Genomic DNA, 18,031 nt, shown 5'->3' with positions numbered 1-18,031 from the left:
AACTGATTGGGAAACACCCATTTTTGTTCTGCAGAGACACTAGTCTTTCTGCAACCCTCACCAGATTTCTCAGGCTCTTTATCCTCCTCTATGGTTTGTTTCATTGCCTCTCTCTGCTGCTGGAAGCTTTTCCCTGGATAATGAGACAAAAAGGACAACTAAATATGAAAACTACAGTCATATATTTCAAAGTCAAAAAAAGAAAAAAATATATCAACACAAACAAAAAAAACAAGCACAAAATAGTGCTATTGAAGCCTGTGTGCTACAGTACCAGGGACCAGGCCAGCGAGAGGTTGATTGTCTTCATCCCCATCTCTGTAGGCCTGCCACCAGTTGGGGTCATCTTGGCTGATGATGTGGAGGATATCTCCCTTCTGAAAGCAAAGACCGAGCTCTCTACACGGTACATAGGGGTCATCTGAAGGGTCGTAGTCAAAATGTGCTTTCACATGCACCTGAGTGGAGAAACGTGAATTTATTAATTTACTGACTTTATTGCACAAATGTAACAAAAACCATTGTATGTATTAATTGATGAGCAGAGTTTAGATTGATAGCCTCACCACTGTCTCTTTAATGGGAGGTGGTTTGATCTGTTGGCTGGGGATCAGAACGAAGGTCAGTACACCATGCATATCCGCCTGTGAATATGAATTATACATCTATTTACATCTCGCTTACACAGCCACACTGTATTCATATCTTTTGTTTCTCTCACCAATTACATTTACATTGCCTTTTATCTAATTTCTTCCTTTGACGTACAGCAGTGTCTAAAAGTCAGAGACTACTAGTGGTAGTTTTTCTACTTCATCCAACATTTTTCATAACAAATTGTATTATCAGCATAATAATTTAAGTGAAAAGATGAAATAAAAATGTACATGAAAATCTGAAAATCTCACTAATTTGGAATGTTCCCCTTTTGCATTAATAACAGTATCCAGCTGGTATGGAATCCACAACTTCATACAAAACTTGATCCATGTTAAGTTTGCATGATTTGAATGATTCAATGTAAACATGGATATCTGAACTTTTGCACAACATAAACACAATGTCACAAATTGGCTTATATTACCTAGAAATAGACCTTGAAACAGCATAGAATCTTATTTTATTATTATTATAATGTTTCTTTAATTGAAAGTTTTCAAAATCCTAAAACTTTATTTCTTAGACTTTTGGACCCCATTGTAATCCCCTCTCTTACTCTTACCAGTATATCGAAGACCTCGTTGACATCTTTGCCGCGGATCTCCACACCATTGATCTCAAGTATCTCATCTCCTTCATGCAGCAAGCAACTGCGTTCTGCCGCCCCTCCTTTTACAATGCGGCTGATGATCACGCTGTCCATGTCGTTTCTCACAGTTGCTCCCTAAACAAATTCATAACAGTTGAAGACCCTGTGAATTCATTTGATGGGTTTTCTTTCATGTGTTGAATAATTTCCTAATGAAACAAAGTTTGAGCAGGACCTATCAAAGGGCCCATCACCTTTAAAAAAAAAAAAAGAAAAAAGAAAATTTATAGGCTTTAGTTGTCACAGCTAAGCTGCGGGGGATGGGGTATCCTCATTCCAGAGAAGATTTAAGCTGTAAAGTTGTTTAAATTGTAATTTTTACAGTCATTTTAGGATTTGTTGACATCACATCATCATGGCAGATAAGTTGTATAATTGGCTGTACTTTTACACAGAAAAGGTTTGTAAGTGATTCCATCACACTAAAATTAGTTTACAAGCATACTGTTTATGTCTTATGGCTATACTTTTGAAACAGTGAGTATATTAACATAACAAATTGGCCCCCATTCAGTTCCAATGTAAGTGCCGCATTGCTACCCAGATTTTTGCTATTTTTTTTAAAGGGCAAGTCAAAATACATTTTTGTGGTAATCGATATTATGACACAAATGCTGTCGATTGAGCTTTACTTGTATTTAACCCAGAATATTCCTTTAAAGTTAATTCTGTCAATATTTAAGAGTACATTAACATTTAGACCACAAAGCTAACACAGATGGCCTAAGAGCCACACAACTCTAATTTTGTTTTTATTGGGGTTTAAACCAAAATACAGGTTAAGTGTGAGGACTCAAATAATACAGCGCAAGACACTGAAATGTCATCCTCACCAGTGGGATGTCCTTGGACTTTTCAATCCGCACAATCTTGACAGTCTCCCCGCCCCACTGGGTGAGAGTCTCACTTGCATTGACTGAAGGTGCAAGAGGCTCCAGCTGCATCTCTTGTTCAGCCACGCTGTCATGGGCCATCATAAGAGCCTGGAGGATACATATACAGAGATGATGAGTAGTTACAACCAGGATGAAAGCAACTGAGTTCTGAGATGGACTGCTAGAGAGAAGGGTCAGGGTAGCCATGAGTCTGATCTTAACATCTAGTAAGAGATCAAAGAGCTTAGGCTGTTGGACAGGGACTATGATCACAACTGTGGGCAACATTGAGAGAGAAGCAGGGACAGACTCTGTGTGTGTGTGTGCGTGCGTAATTGAAACACACCTGCACATGAGGAGTCGTGAGCAGAGTGCTTAGTTCCAATCCCTCCTTCTGTGAGCTGTTGTGCAGCATGGCCTGGATCTGTGAGGATAGTGGATTGTGCCAAATAAGATAAATACAGCAACACTACTACAATTAGAATGCACTAATCAGTTTTCAAAATAGAACTAAAAGGAGGGGTACACTGCTAAATTTGAATGCCCCATCCTTTGAGGAAAGTTGCATTTTTTTATATAAACATATGTGAAAACTCATGAACGGTGATTTCACAAATATATTAAAGGGATAGTTCATCCAAAAATGAAAACTCTCATTTACTCCCCTTCATGCCATCAAGTATCTCAGCTCTGTTGGTCCATTGAAATCGAAGCGAATGGTGGCCAGAACTCTGAAAGTTCATAAAGCAAATAGGAGCAGCATAAAAGTAATCTATACTCAAGTGGTTAAATTAATGTTTTTATCCCACTAAGGTGGGATAAATGGACTGAAGCTGTGAACAAAAAAGGACAGCAAAGGCTATACTTCCTTAGGAAGATGCTGACATTTAAATGTAAATGTTTCAATCCTAACAGTATTTTATGATTCTTTTATTGAAAGTGTTTTTACATTTTGCATCACCTGCTGGTTTGGAAATGTCACAGTGAAGCAAAAAAGTTCGCTTAGAAAGGTCTTGATTACTGTGAGTAAATTAATTGGTATCCCTTTAAGAGGTCTTGAACAAATTTATAAAACTAGATGCCTTAGTAAAGTAAGACAAATTATATCAGACAATAGACATCCTCTGTTTGATAAATTTGAGATATTACCCTCAGGTAGAAGATACAGGATGCCAGCAATTTTTTAAAACCGGGAAAAATTCCTTCTTGCCACACACAGTAAAATTATTAAATGATAGGTAGTGTGGGTGTTCACTGAGTGGGTCTCAGTGAAGATTAAAATTTGTTTTTATTTATTTTATATATAAATCTGCATATTTGTTACATGTATATTGTTGGTCTTATATGTACGCATGTTGAAACACAAGCACAAAAATTTCCCTAAGGGGATAATAATAAAGCAATCAATCAATCAATTAGGTGTGAGTGAGAAACAGATCAATATTTAAGTCCTTTAACTATAAATCTCCACCTTTTACCAGCCCCAACCACTAGGGAGGAGATATGCACGAAGAATGTCAATCATGAAAAATGTGAAAGAGTTTTATAGTAGAAAATAATTTAAATATTGTTTCTCACCCACACCTATTATATTGCATCTGAAGATATATATAACCACTGGAGTCGTTTGGATTATTTTTATTTTATCTTTATGTGCTTTTTGGACTTTCACAGTTCTGGCTACCATTTACTTGCATTGAATGGACCAACAGAGCTGAGATTTCCTTCTAAAAATCTTCATTTGTGTTCTGCAGAAGACTGCCATACACATCTGGGATGGCATGAGGGTGAGTAAATGATGAAATAATTTTAATTTTTGGATGCACTATCAGTTTAAAAACAACAAGAAAATTGACCCCATTCACATTCTTAAAGGGGTGCTCAATTTTTCCCCATTAAAAGGGTTTAACAAAGAAATTAAGTCATTTTGAGAAAAAGAAAAATCTTGTACACCCATGAAATGCACATTCCAGTGATATCAGTCGCCTAATAAAAGCATAAAATGACCTAATTATTTTTATTTTACATGCTACATGTGCACATTATTCAAGCTTTAAACAAAAAAATGTGTTTAAAGCAATTCTTCAATTTAAATGTGCAAACAATCTCTCTTTTGTCACATGAGATAACATTATGGCACACTTCTAAAATGGAATGTGAAATTATCCAAATGCATAACACTGATTTAGAGGGGTACAGAGGAAATTATGCAGTTTAGTTTCAGGTTGCCCCAAATTGTACAAGAAAGCAGAATGAAGGATTTCTGTCATCTTATTTCTCCCTTCACGTTTTAGTAGACACAAAGCCCACAAGCCTTGTGTGATGGGTCAGGGCAATGTGGGGAGACTTGGAGGTTTTGGAAAAGATCTCACAGTTAGTCGTTTAATCTACCATGCTCAAATCAGTTACTGATGGATCAGGTGGAAAGGGACATTTTTGGAGAACTTTGGCAATACAGTATATGAAAAGATGATCAGTTAAGGGTTTACAATATTGATAAAAAACTGGATTGAGATGTGGCTACATTCGAATAGGCTTTTCACAGAGGGTCTTTTAACCTGTCCCCATGAGAGAGAGTATTACTGTGAGAGCAGAGTACAGGTCAGTAGATTTGGGACTTAATGAATGCAGAGGACAGAGCAGCTCTCTGTCTGGTATTGTCCAGCACAGAGTGAGAGAACAAAAAACAACAACCACGAGTTTATCAGCCTCTCATTACCACTTCACACAACAATAACTCCAACTAAAGAGCCTTTTCACCAAACATCGGCTTCATTAGTGCAAATGCTCACATGGCAAATCATTTGAACAGCTTTAAACATCTTAGCTTCAAACCTGTTTTGAATGAAGTGTACTAAATATATATGATAATGTAAAGACAAATGGATATTAAATATACAGTTGTTTCAGGAACTGAATTGAAGAGATCTTAAGTCAGTTTTAGCAGTAGGATGGAATGGTATCTACACTCACCTAAAGGATTATTAGGAACACCTGTTCAATTTCTCATTAATGCAATTATCTAATCAACCAATCACATGGCAGTTGCTTCAATGCATTTAGGGGTATGGTCCTGGTCAAGACAATCTCCTGAACTCCACACTGAATGTCAGAATGGGAAAGAAAGGTGATTTAAGCAATTTTGAGCGTGGCATGGTTGTTGGTGCCAGACGGGCCGGTCTGAGTATTTCACAATCTGCTCAGTTACTGGGATTTTCACGCACAACCATTTCTAGGGTTTACAAAGAATGGTGTGAAAAGGGATAAACATCCAGTATGCGGCAGTCCTGTGGGCGAAAATGCCTTGTTGATGCTAGAGGTCAGAGGAGAATGGGCCGACTGATTCAAGCTGACAGAAGAGCAACTTTGCCTGAAATAACCACTCGTTACAACCGAGGTATGCAGCAAAGCATTTGTGAAGCCACAACACACACAACCTTGAGGCGGATGGGCTACAACAGCAGAAGACCCCACCGGGTACCACTCATCTCCACTACAAATAGGAAAAAGAGGCTACAATTTGCAAGAGCTCACCAAAATTGGACAGTTGAAGACTGGAAAAATGTTGCCTGGTCTGATGAGTCTCGATTTCTGTTGAGACATTCAGATGGTAGAGTCAGAATTTGGCATAAACAGAATGAGAACATGGATCCATCATGCCTTGTTACCACTGTGCAGGCTGGTGGTGGTGGTGTAATGTGTGGGGGATGTTTTCTTGGCACACTTTAGGCCCCTTAGTGCCAATTGGGCATTGTTTAAATGCTACGGCCTACCTGAGCATTGTTTCTGACCATGTCCATCCCTTTATGGCCACCATGTAACCATCCTCTGATGGCTACTTCCAGCAGGATAATGCACCATGTCACAAAGCTCGGATCATTTCAAATTGGTTTCTTGAACATGACAATGAGTTCACTGTACTAAAATGGCCCCCACAGTCACCAGATCTCAACCCAATAGAGCATCTTTGGGATGTGGTGGAACGGGAACTTCGTGCCCTGGATGTGCATCCCACAAATCTCCATCAACTGCAAGACGCTATCCTATCAATATGGGCCAACATTTCTAAAGAATGCTTTCAGCACCTTGTTGAATCAATGCCACGTAGAATTAAGGCAGTTCTGAAGGTGAAAGGGGGTCAAACACAGTATTAGTATGGTGTTCCTAATAATCCTTTAGGTGAGTGTATAGGCCGCATTTAGACTGTCAACCAATCCCGACTTTTACAACAGTATCTGGCACAGGTGTGATATTGTTGCTCGTAAACAGAAAACATATGAGATCAGAATAACACAGCAGCTTTAGGTAACTTTCAGATATATTTTGATCTGACTTACATAACACTTCTTAAATTCATTTCTTAACTGGTTGTTACATTCAACAGGTAGGTCTGCTTTAAAATCAGGTAAAGTTGGTGAAAGCAATGGGAATTCCAACATGCGAAAAAGGAAGTTCAGTCAGAGGAGCCAATACAAAGTTATTTGTCTAACAAATGTGTGGGTACATTTTAATTACTTTGTCAACCCCTTCAGATATTCTTAAGAACAAAGATATAATATCATAAATAATGCCATATTATTATTCAACATATAGACGTGTACATGTTAAACTCATATGAGGACAACTGCAAAAAAAAAAAGCTATCTAAATTGGGCAGTTGTCAGCCTAGCACCATTTGTTGTTTTATTCATGTCAAAACAATTGGATATGTCTTCAATGAATGAGCCAGAAAATAGTGTAATCTCCCTATTAGATTAAGGAGCTGATGGATGGAGATGTGTTTAACTACTAACTTCATTAATGCTCTATTAACAAAGCACTTTTTGTTACCTACAACAGACATCCACGTAGGAATGCATGTAGAGCAACACTGCACTGCATCAGTGACTGAATGACTATAATATTGAACTGAATTTCCCTCTGTTCTTTGACAAAATCCTTTAAACCAATAACAACAAGCATTTTACATGAACAGCCACAATATTATTTTGAGTCAGTCCATGAAAACACACTATTCCAGTTTGAACTGTTTATTGCACGTGCAACGCACAAGACTCAACTCACAAACACCGTTCCCTCTAAGCTGCGAATATGCGCGGCCGCACACTACTGATATGCAATTCTGTGCATAAGGAAAAATTATCTGTGCAGATAACGGACTCAAGAGTGTAGGGAAAGTCTAGCGATTTTCTGGAATCAGAGCTATATTAATACCATAAGACCTTAAAATCTAGTCAAAACGAGATATCTTAGAAGGCAGCATAAATAAAATACCTACTTTTTGGAACAGCCTTCGTGTCAGAAGCACGCATATGATGTCTTAAAATGCTGCCTCAGGAGGACAATCACTATGTTTTGGAACAGACCCATTATGCACGTTACGAAAGACAGAGGTGACTCGTGTACTTAAAACTTGTTCAACTGCTATTCATCTTTCAAATATCTGATTACGCATTGCACATTGTGTCATCTATACTTGAACAAAAAGGTAAGGTCTGTTGCTTGACTACACAAAAACTTGCTGTAGTTCGATTATACGGTAATTGTGCATGAAAACTTACTGAATAATGACTAAACTAATCCACAAACAAACTTTTTCAAGAGCTCTTCCATTACAGGCTCCAAGTTGAGGGTCAGTTGTCATGTTGCTATTTTGCATGTGTATGAACATAACATCCGTTGAATGCTGCACCCAGCCATGAGCAGTTGGAGGCACTCCAAAGCAGAGGCAAACAAGTCTTTGAGAGGTCTTCTGTTTATTTTTTCAAATACCTATAGGGTTCCCACTCCCTTTGCCAGATGGATTTGTATGACTTTTCCAGATATCTGGATAAGGATATTTAACCATTTTATTGGGATTACACTAAATTTTTAGCAGATTAAATATTTCAGTGCTGTGAATAATAGTGAGGTAACATTATATTCGCTCAAGGAATTTACAGGCCTGGAAAACTCAATTTAAAAATTCCATATATTTTCAGGTTTTTCCATAAGCGAGAGAACCTGCACCTAGCATCCTCATCTTTCAGAGAGAAAGGTGCTCCACCTTTCTTTGTTTACAAGTAGTAGGCCTATACTGATCTCATGTGTGTCAGGGCATTGCTTTCACATTAATCTTTGGGTAGATATAAAGATTCTCAGACTGCGTGAGGTCATCTGACTCTGCCATTTCTTTAATGTTTACAATATCCATGCCAAGCGTTTATGTGTGATCCCTGCTCAACCTAACGCCTAAACTACATGGGATATTCACCTCCTGTATCTATACTTGCAATAATGTGCAGCTCACCTCTTGTGCAAGGTTCTGTGCATGGTCCGTCAAGGGGAAGGGAGGGCTGGGCCGGTTCATGTACTGGGCCACAGCGTTGTGGATGTTGAAGGCTTTCTGGAAGTCAGTTTTCTGGACCAGCTGTAGAACTAGCTCCACGTCCTCTTGACTCTGAGAGTCATTCAAACAATGCTGGACCTGCTTCAGGGACATCAACAAGTCCTCCAGCTCTAAATAAACGCATACGCAAAAAAAAAAAAAATTATTCCATGAGAACCAAAGACACTTACATTATCCTAAGTTCAGTCTCATACATGTTGGTCATTGGTCACTTATTTGTCTCAAAAAAGAGTGACTTCCGAGGAATAATGGTACATACCTCTCGATCATTCACCCGGAAAACTGATGACATTGACAAAGACTCCCCCACTGAGCATTTTTATTGTTCGCCATCTACACTGCATCAAGTTCGCGTAAATCAGAGCAATGATTCTGCTACACTTTCCTAAACGAACATACTTCAGCTATCTTACTCTAATTTCTAGTGTCTAACTCCAGTATGAAGGAATGGTGAGTCACAATGGGGGTGTGTTAACTTTGTGTGAAGTGTAGAGTTTAAGCAGGTGGCTAATAGAGGTATTAGTGGGTAAATCAAATATCTTAAATGTTGCCTTCACTTTGTCCTTTATCTTTATGCACGCTTGTTTAAGCATATGCCTTTATGACAAAAAAAAAACTACTTTTGGCTAGTTTAAAAACAGTTTAGGGAGAGCATAACAAACAATGCACAAAGATGAAATGTAACAGAAACAAAGAATCAGGAAAACACAGTACAGCAACAACAGTCTGGGTCAGAATGTTTCAAAAAAGGCTTTTTAATTAACCCCCCCTCCCCCCCCCCCAAAAGGGTCCTCTCCTCCCTCCCTGAGGAATTCCACTCACACACATCCCTCGGACATGACTTTCACTCACATCACCAAGTGCCTCTCTCATTTGCACAGAAACTCAGTCTGTTATTCTTTGCCTTGCATGCTGTACTTCAACCTAACGGAGATCTATTCAAAACGAAGAATACATTTTTTGGGGCTAAGCGAGCATGTACATCCAATCTCTTGGATCAAACTCCAGCTAGAAGTTTCATGCTGAGAGAACCCAAAGAAAAAAATATACAATTGTGGTGTGAGGAAATGGCATCAGCAAAAAACAATCTGTCAGATGCAAAGAAAGCAGCTATAAGATGATGTAAAATAATGGCACATGCAATTGGACTTTTGTCCTCATTCAATTTCAAGACCAGTGCTCTTGAGCACTTAGTCATCAGTAACATGGCTCTAAAGTATCTGCTATGCCTCCTTTAACAATGATTTCACTCATGCGTGCTGATTTCAGCAGTCAAGTGCCCTTCAGTTGGCTCAGCATCAGTTTCAAACTTGCACCATTTCATCACTGTTCCTCCTTGCTTTTTGTCCCTTTTACTAGTAGGACTGTGAACTGTTGTGGTCAGCCGAAATGGTTTGTAATGATTATTGCCCCGGATAACACTTGAGATATGCATTTGTATGCATTCAGGAAATTGTTGCATTTGTGATAGTTTAATTCTAAACAATACCTACTGAATATATATTATTCATTTGCAGTTTATTTATTGGCATTTTGTCCAATACGGTCTATTTTCTACCACAGTTTCACTGGCAATTTCCTGCCTGCATATTGTCAATGTCAATTTCCTGCACATCAAAAGGCATGCACTTTGTAAACCCTATTTAGTACTATGTTTTACAAATAAAACATATTATTAGTATTATCAAACACATTGTTGGCCTACTGTTGTGCTTCACTTGGGCAAAAGAACAAACAGTTGATGTGAAATGTCAAACTACATTGAATCTGGTGTTTTTATGAAATCAGGCTATAGTTTACCATCCTGTATACAGTTTTTCCACTTACATTCATCTTCGCAAATCGCTCACGGAGATGGTGCTTAAAGTTCGAAGAGTTTCCCGTCTGAGCCAATACTTTTTTGCAAAAAACTTTACAGACTGGCTAACCATCAACACTGATGGTGCCTCGTGGGAATTTAAGAAACCCAAAGAAATACCAGACAGCAGACTCCGCTCATGCAGCACTTCTGAAGTGCTCGTGATGCGCTGCCCTTGTGACACCTGCATGTCACCTTTAAAATTGAGTGACCGTTGAATGGAACATGAAGAAGGCCCAAATTAAAGATATATTTTATCTTGCCTAGTTTATATGATGCTGTGTAAACGACGCCGATTCTGTCAATAATGTCTATGAGAAGATTTCAATGGTATAAAACCGTTTAAAGTCCGTTTTAAAACGTATCGGTTACCTAACGTAACTTCGGTTCTCTCTAGATGAGGGAACGAGTATTGCGTAAGCTAGCTTACGCTACGGGAAAGAGTCATCTTTTCTGAGATATTGAAGCCAAAAAATTATCCTTAATTTTTGTATCCATTGTCAACGCAGTGCGGCAGCTGCAGACCTTGAGCGGGCTAGCTAGCAAGCTCATAGGTTGCTCTGCGGCAACTGCTGCAGCCTATAGACGAGCTTGGGAGAACTCGCATCCAATGAGAGGCGTCCACGGCTCACTGCATCAAAGCCCGCCAAAATGGGCGGACTTGAGTGCATATAAGCGTAGTTCAGTAGGCTGGAACCCTGGTTTTCACTGACTGAAGCGTAAAAGTCGCCGTGGCGCGAAGCACGCCGGCTACGCAATACTCGTTCCCTCATCTAGAGAGAACCGAGGTTACGTTAGGTAACCGATACGTTCTCTTCACGAGATGTTCTCTCAGTATTCCGTAAGCTAGCTTACGCTCACGGGAACCCATTGTCAACGCCGGCGCGCCAAGCATCCACTGTATGAGCCCCAGGGAATTAAGGGGGACCGGGGAGCCCTTACGAGTGGGGAAATAATATTTGGCCGGCAAGAATGCGGGTCATTGATTGTGTAATACATAAGCACATAGTGGGAAGGGAACGACAGAGCGGCGGTGCCGGTCTGTGTGGAATGTGTCCCATCAGTGCAGCTCACCAGGGGAGCTGTAGCGTATTAAACCGCTAGTAGTTTTGCCTGCAGAGCGGGCACTTCCATATTGTAAAATCTGACAAAGGTGGAGGGGAAGTCCATCCCGCTGCCACACATATGTCGTGGAATGGAAATCCCGCTGGACCATGCCCACGAGGATGCCATGCCTCTAGTGGAGTGAGCCCTAATGCCCAACGGGAATGGCAGGTCTTTTGACGCGTATGCAGCAGCAATAGCGTCCACTATCCATCTAGATAGTGTCTGTTTCGAGTGCCGAGACCTTTGGTGCGCCCTCGAACGAAACGAAAAGCTGCTCAGAGCGTCTGAAAGCGGCGGAGCGCGCAGTATACAATCTCAGTGCTCTGACCGGGCAAAGGAGATTGGCGTCGCGTTCGCTATCGGGTGCTGGCAGCGCCGATAGGGAAATGACCTGTGCTCTGAAAGGAGTACCGATCACCTTGGGAACATAGCCGTGTCTAGGCTTTAAAATGACCTTGGAGTCACTTGGTCCAAACTCAAGACACGCAGCGCTGACAGTCTCCCACACGTTTGACTGATGACAGGGCAGTCAGAAAAACGGTTTTGAGTGAAAGGTATTTCAAATCCACGGATTGAAGTGGTTCGAAAGGGGGGGGCTTTCATAGTTTCGAGAACTATAGAAAGATCCCAGATAGGAACCGATGGGGGCGCGGGGTTCATCCTTCTAGCTCCCTGAGGAAGCGGATGACCAGCTCGTTTTTACCCCATGACTGGCCGTGCAGGGGTTCAGCGAACGCCGCAACGGCCGCCACATACACTTTGAGCGTGGATGGGGATCTGCCCTTATCCAGCAGCTCTTGTAGAAATACTGAGCAGCGACGACACCCCACATGTCCGTGGGTCCAGGTCTCTGTCGGTGCACCATTTTGAGAACACAGACCATTTTGACGCATAGAGTCTTCTCGTGGAAGGGGCTCTAGCGTGTATGATGGTGTTTATTACCCCTTCTGGCAGAGCGACGGGTAGTCGTTGATCACCCACGCATGCAGCGCCCAGCGCTCTGGGTGGGGATGCCAGATTGTTCCGCGAGCTTGAGAGAGGAGATCTGCTCTCACTGGGATGGGCCACGGCGCTGTCAGTGACAGCTGCGTAAGCTCCGGGAACCATGTCTGATTCTACCATGTCAGATTTGTTGTCCGAACGGACCAGGACGTGATGACCCTGAATGACCGGGAGAAAGCGCACGAGCAAGACGCTATCATTTCCAGACAATTTATGTGAAGGAGCTTTTCCTGAACTGACCATAGGCCGAAAACCGGAGAGCCCTCGCAGACCGCACCCCAACCCGTGTTGGACGCGTCTGTCGAGATGACTTTTCGGCGAGATATAGCTCCCATTGTCACTCCCCGCTGATACCATTCGGCCACTGTCCAGGGCTGCAGAGCTGAAATACAGGTCTGAGTCACCTTGATGGGCTGGCGGCCCGTGGCCCAAGCCCGGCGAGATGCGCGGGTGTTTAGCCAATGCTGAAGTGGGCGCATGTGCAGTAAACCCAGCTGAAGTACTGCTGCGGCTGAGGCCATGTAACCTAGCACTCTCTGGAATTTCTTCAGAGGCGTGAGGCTGTTCATCTGAAAAGATGCGGCTAGTCGCTGAACACGGCGCGTGCGCTGTGTAGATAAGCGAGCCGTCATTGCCACGGAGTCTAGTTCTATTCCAAGGAAGGAAATTGTCTGACTGGGCTGCAGTGAACTCTTGGTCCGATTGACTGCAAGACCCAAACTGTTCAGATGGCTGAGGAGGACTGCTCTGTGAGACAGAAGCTCCATATGTGACTGTGCCATAATCAGCCAGTCGTCCAAATAGTTCAAAATTCGCAAACCCTGACTCCGCAGGGGTGCGAGCGCCGCACCCATGCACTTCGTGAAAGTACGGGGTGCTAAGGACAGGCCGAACGGAAGGACGGTGTATTGATAAACCTGGCCGTCGGGCGAATCTCAAGAATGGCCTGTGACGGGATTTATCTGAATCTGAAAGTATGCATCTTTCAGATCGAGAGAAATAAACCAGTCCCCTGGCGCATATGCGCGAGGAGTTTCCTGATTGTAAGCATTTTGAACGGTCTTTTTGCAAGCACCTTGTTCAAAACCCTGAGATCTAATATGGGTCTGAGGCCGCCGTCTTTCTTGGGAACAAGAAAATAACGGCTGTAAAGCCCCGACTCGCTCAGAGAGGGTGGCACTTTCTCTATGGCCCTTTTGCACAGAAGGCTTGCTATTTCTGAACGAAGCATGCTCGCTGTTTCCGTGTTCACAGTGGTTTCGAGCTGCGCTCTGAAGCGAGGAGGGCGGCGATCGAACTGTAGCAAATAGCCCTGTTGTATTGTGCTTAACACCACTTGGATATCCCTGGAATAGCTTCCCACGCTTTGAAGCGTAACGCTAGAGGGTGAATGGCCAATTCGCTCTGATTGCCGCACACAGAGCGCTGAACAAAATGTGTGAGCGCGTTTAGTGTGTTTATGCATGATTGCTCGCAGACAGCATGAACAGGCTGTTTTGTGAGTGACTTCCGATTGGAATGAATGGGGAAAGAGTCACATCTGTTACGTGATGCGCAAGCATAGTCATGGGCACGGACTTACACACAGAGGAATGTTTGCTGGCCGTGTAACAGAGCGGGCAGAGAATGGGCGTCGCGACGTATTCGTGGGTCGCATTTATTGACTCTAGCGCTCGAGCGGTTCGTAACCGCTTTATGTGAGTGTGCTCTGGTGGGGACACGAGACATGCAGTGCTTGTGTGTAGAGGTGAACACTGGATTGTGGGCACTTTTTCTACACATAGGGCTGGTCGTGTGACAGAGCGGCCAGAGAATGGGCGCGCGCACGCATTTGTGGGCGCCTTCAATGACTCTGACGCTCGAGCGGTTCGTAACCGCTTTATGAGAGCGTGCTCTGTTAGGGGCACGGGATGTGTTATGCTTGTGTGTAGGGGTGAACACTGAAACACTTGAAAAAGACGCTCGTACTCTTTTGTGAATAGTTCGTGAGAACTAGCTTGCTGAATAAAAGGATACGTCGTCGGATGGCGTAGCTCGCAGGATGGCTGAAGGTGGCTGAGACGGCCGGCTTCTTCTAGCGCTGTCCACGCTTGCTTGATGCCCCTCGAACGGCGACGCGGCTTCCAGGTCAGCGATGCGAAGAGCTTCGCTGAAGAGATGAAAATCAGGGTTCCAGCCTACGAACTACGCTTATATGCACTCTAGTCACGCCCATTTTGGCGGGCTTTGATGCAGTGAGCGCACGGACGCCTCTCATTGGATGCGAGTTCGCCCAAGCTCGTCTATAGGCTGCAGCAGTTGCCACAGAGCAACCTATGAGCTCGCTAGCTAGCCCGCTCAAGGTCTGCAGCTGCCGCACTGCGTTGACAATGGATACAAAAATTAAGGATAATTTTTTGGCTTCAATATCTCAGAAAAGATTAATCTTTCCCGTAGCGTAAGCTAGCTTACGCAATACGAGAGAACCTCTCGTAAGAGAACTGAGGTATATTGTGAAACACTGAAACTGTTGCATCCCTAGTGCCAAATGGTATTCACAACCCTGCATATCTACTGCTGCTTGCTCTTAAAAGGATAGTGATATCCCAGGTGTGTATGATCTTCTTTCATCAGCAGAACACATTTGGAGAAAAATAGCTTAGCAGGTCCTTAAAAAGCAAGTGGATGGTGATCTGACATTTGAAGCTCCAAAAACACAGACAGTCAGCATAAACATCATCCATACAACTACAGTGGTCAAATTAATGTATTCTAAAGTGGTGTGAGAAAAAGATTAAGTACTTTTTAATTATAAACAATTGCTTCCGTTAAGCTTCAATGAGAGCTGAGCTCAAACGGTCTCTCGTGTGATGTATTCCGTTGCCATGTTATGGACGTAATCTCACATTCTCCTCTCAGTTGAGAAATCCAGGATAAGGACACAAATGCAACATTGAGAGTAAAGAAACAGATAAATACATATCTAAACCAAAACAAACTAAGCTTATGTACAGCGTTCCTCCTACTCTGTTGTAAACAGCGCTGCTCCTCCAGGTGTGCCACACGTGCATATGTTCTCACGCGTCGCATATGCCAATTCGATTACGTCAAATGGGCATACCGCTGCTGACTGGAAGCGATGGATTATAGTTAAAAAGTACATAAATATTGATCTTTTTCACACCGAAAGCCATTGTGTTGCTTTAGAAGACATTCACTTAACAGCTGGAGTCGTTTGGATGAAGTTTTTGCATAATATCAGTTCTTTTTGGAGCTTCAAATGTCAACATCCACTTGCAAAAAGGACAGTTTTCACAATGTTTACCCTCATGCCATCCTAGATATGCATGACTTTATTTCTTCAGCTGAACACAAACAAAGATTTTTAGAAGAATATCTCAGCTCTGTAGGTCCATACAATGCAAGTGCATGGTTCTCAGACCATCATAGCACCAAATCTCACATGAAGGAAACATAATGTGAGTTAACATGACTCCAGTGGTTAAATCCATATCTTCAGAAGTGATATGATAGGTGTGGGTGAGAAACAGATACAAATTTAAGTCTTTTTTATCATCTGAAAGTGAATGTGAAAGTAGAGATTTAGAGTAAAAAAGGACTTAAATATTGTTCTGTTTCTCACCCACACCTATCATATCATTTCTGAAGATATTGCTTTAACCACTGGAGTCTTATAGATTACTTTTATGTGAGTTTTGGAGCTACAAAAGGTTTGATCACCATTCACTTGCATTGTATGGACCTACAGAGTTGAGATATTCTTCTAAAAATCTTTGTTTGTGTTCTGCTGAAGAAAGAAAGACATACACACCTGGGATGGCATGAGGGCGGGTAAATGATCAAATAACTTTCATCTTTGGGTGAACTAACCCTTCAAGTGAACAGAAGTGAAGGGGGTGGGCATAGTTTAGCACCAATCTTTGGAAACATTGTTAATTAGCAGTTTATAACACCCACCTAGTAGAGCTGGTGATGCGATGAGGTTTTGCAGACCTCCTATGGAGCCTCCAGGACCTTCCATTTGCTCAAAGGTGGGGTTATCGATGCCCACCTTGGGGTTCTGGGAGAGCTTCTTGAGACGCATGGAGGAGTTAAGATCAAGCTCCTTGCGTCCCTCCTCCTCGCGTCTCCTGCGGTCCTCCTGCTGCTGCCGGATCCGTTCGAGCTGAGCGCTGCGTCTGACGGGCAGGGTGCGGGCACCCAGGTCTCCAGGGCAGTCCACCGCCATCTCCCTGTGCCTCTGCACCACCTCCTCCAGCATGTCAGTGCCTCCGCCGCTCCCTCCCTCGGGTCACATATCCGTTCATGTAGGGGGTGGTCATTATTGCTGTGCGAGAGTGTGGTGGTGTATTGTGTGTGTGTGGGAGTGTGTGTATGTGTGGGCTGAGGGTTAGGAGGGGTGCTTTCTACATGGTGTGAGGGCTGAGGCCATGACAGTAGGGCTGAGGTCAGCAGCGGCTCCAAAGAGGGAGCCACACCTGGATAAAAAAGGAATAGTGGTTAGAGTTTAACACACACCCAAGCTTGACCAAGAGCATGATTGAGATGTTACTGCTCAGAATGAAAAAACTTCACCAGGATAAAACAATAATTTTTTTGAATACTTAAAAAATCTGAATAAATATACATTGTGATATACAGTATGCTTTGTTTTGGCATGATATTTTTATTCATAATCTGCGTATATGCAAAACACAAAAGCTTCTATACTGTTACAACAGGAAGATATATTACTTTCCTGTGGAGTGCTTGTAGCATTGCTGATTTAATCGAGTGCTATTTATGGCATACAGACCTAAATAAGTGTACAGTTATTTAGGCAGCGTTTTCAGATTAATAAACTGCACAGTAATTTCCAAAAAAAGACAACAAAAAAAACATATCAGTCCTCATAACATATGCACTTACAGCTAAACAGAGATTCTATCTCTCTCTCACACACACACACACACACACACACACACACACAGCCTTGTGGTTGTGCATGCAGCATCAGCTGTTTGAGACAGGCCAGATCTCTCTGTTATCTACCTCTACATCATCTCGATTTCATACAGCTGACACTTTCAGAAAATCCCAATCCACTTCTCACCCCCCACCAAAACCCTGCAGATGTGAGCAGCCCTGACCCTTGGCCGCCCAAGCCTTTCTTTCCATCCTCTTATAAGGATTCCGGTAACAAATATTCCTGAGTCATGGCTCTGTCACCCAGTGAGTCAGATGATGAGCTGTGTGTGGAGATGCTTTAAAACAGCTCTTGTAACGACAGTATTCATGGCGGAGTGATTTACGATTTAAGTGTTTGCTGTTGACTCAGACTGCCTACGTTCTTACCAATGAATTATGCATGAGAAAGTGACAACACTTAAAATGGGCATCTCCTTTCAGGAAAAACCATCTCATAGAATAAAGGAACGACATGTAATGGATAATGCATAACCTTGTCCCTCCATCTACACCTCCTCCACTACTCACTTCTCTAACTACTTTCA

At 42.4% G+C, this 18,031-nt stretch overlaps 1 protein-coding gene across 1 annotated transcript in view; it reads right to left on the bottom strand.

Annotated features, from left to right (window-relative positions):
- Positions 1 to 18,031, bottom strand: part of LOC127662563 (protein PALS1) — a 67,109-nt gene that overhangs the window by 9,265 nt on the left and 39,813 nt on the right. The window contains exons 3-10 of the mRNA XM_052153807.1: positions 16,497 to 17,017; positions 8,474 to 8,682; positions 2,531 to 2,608; positions 2,143 to 2,292; positions 1,223 to 1,384; positions 567 to 644; positions 275 to 458; positions 62 to 133 (exon numbers count right to left, since the gene is read on the bottom strand). Coding sequence (XP_052009767.1) covers positions 62 to 133; positions 275 to 458; positions 567 to 644; positions 1,223 to 1,384; positions 2,143 to 2,292; positions 2,531 to 2,608; positions 8,474 to 8,682; positions 16,497 to 16,800 — 1,237 coding nt within the window. The 5' untranslated portion in view covers positions 16,801 to 17,017. The remainder of the gene's footprint in view (positions 1 to 61; positions 134 to 274; positions 459 to 566; positions 645 to 1,222; positions 1,385 to 2,142; positions 2,293 to 2,530; positions 2,609 to 8,473; positions 8,683 to 16,496; positions 17,018 to 18,031) is intronic.

This window comes from Xyrauchen texanus, chromosome 22 (assembly GCF_025860055.1).
Source record: "Xyrauchen texanus isolate HMW12.3.18 chromosome 22, RBS_HiC_50CHRs, whole genome shotgun sequence".
In the NCBI taxonomy this organism is placed as follows: domain Eukaryota; kingdom Metazoa; phylum Chordata; class Actinopteri; order Cypriniformes; family Catostomidae; genus Xyrauchen; species Xyrauchen texanus.
Note: the sequence above shows the minus strand (reverse complement) of the source record. Positions and strands in the feature narration are given on the sequence as shown.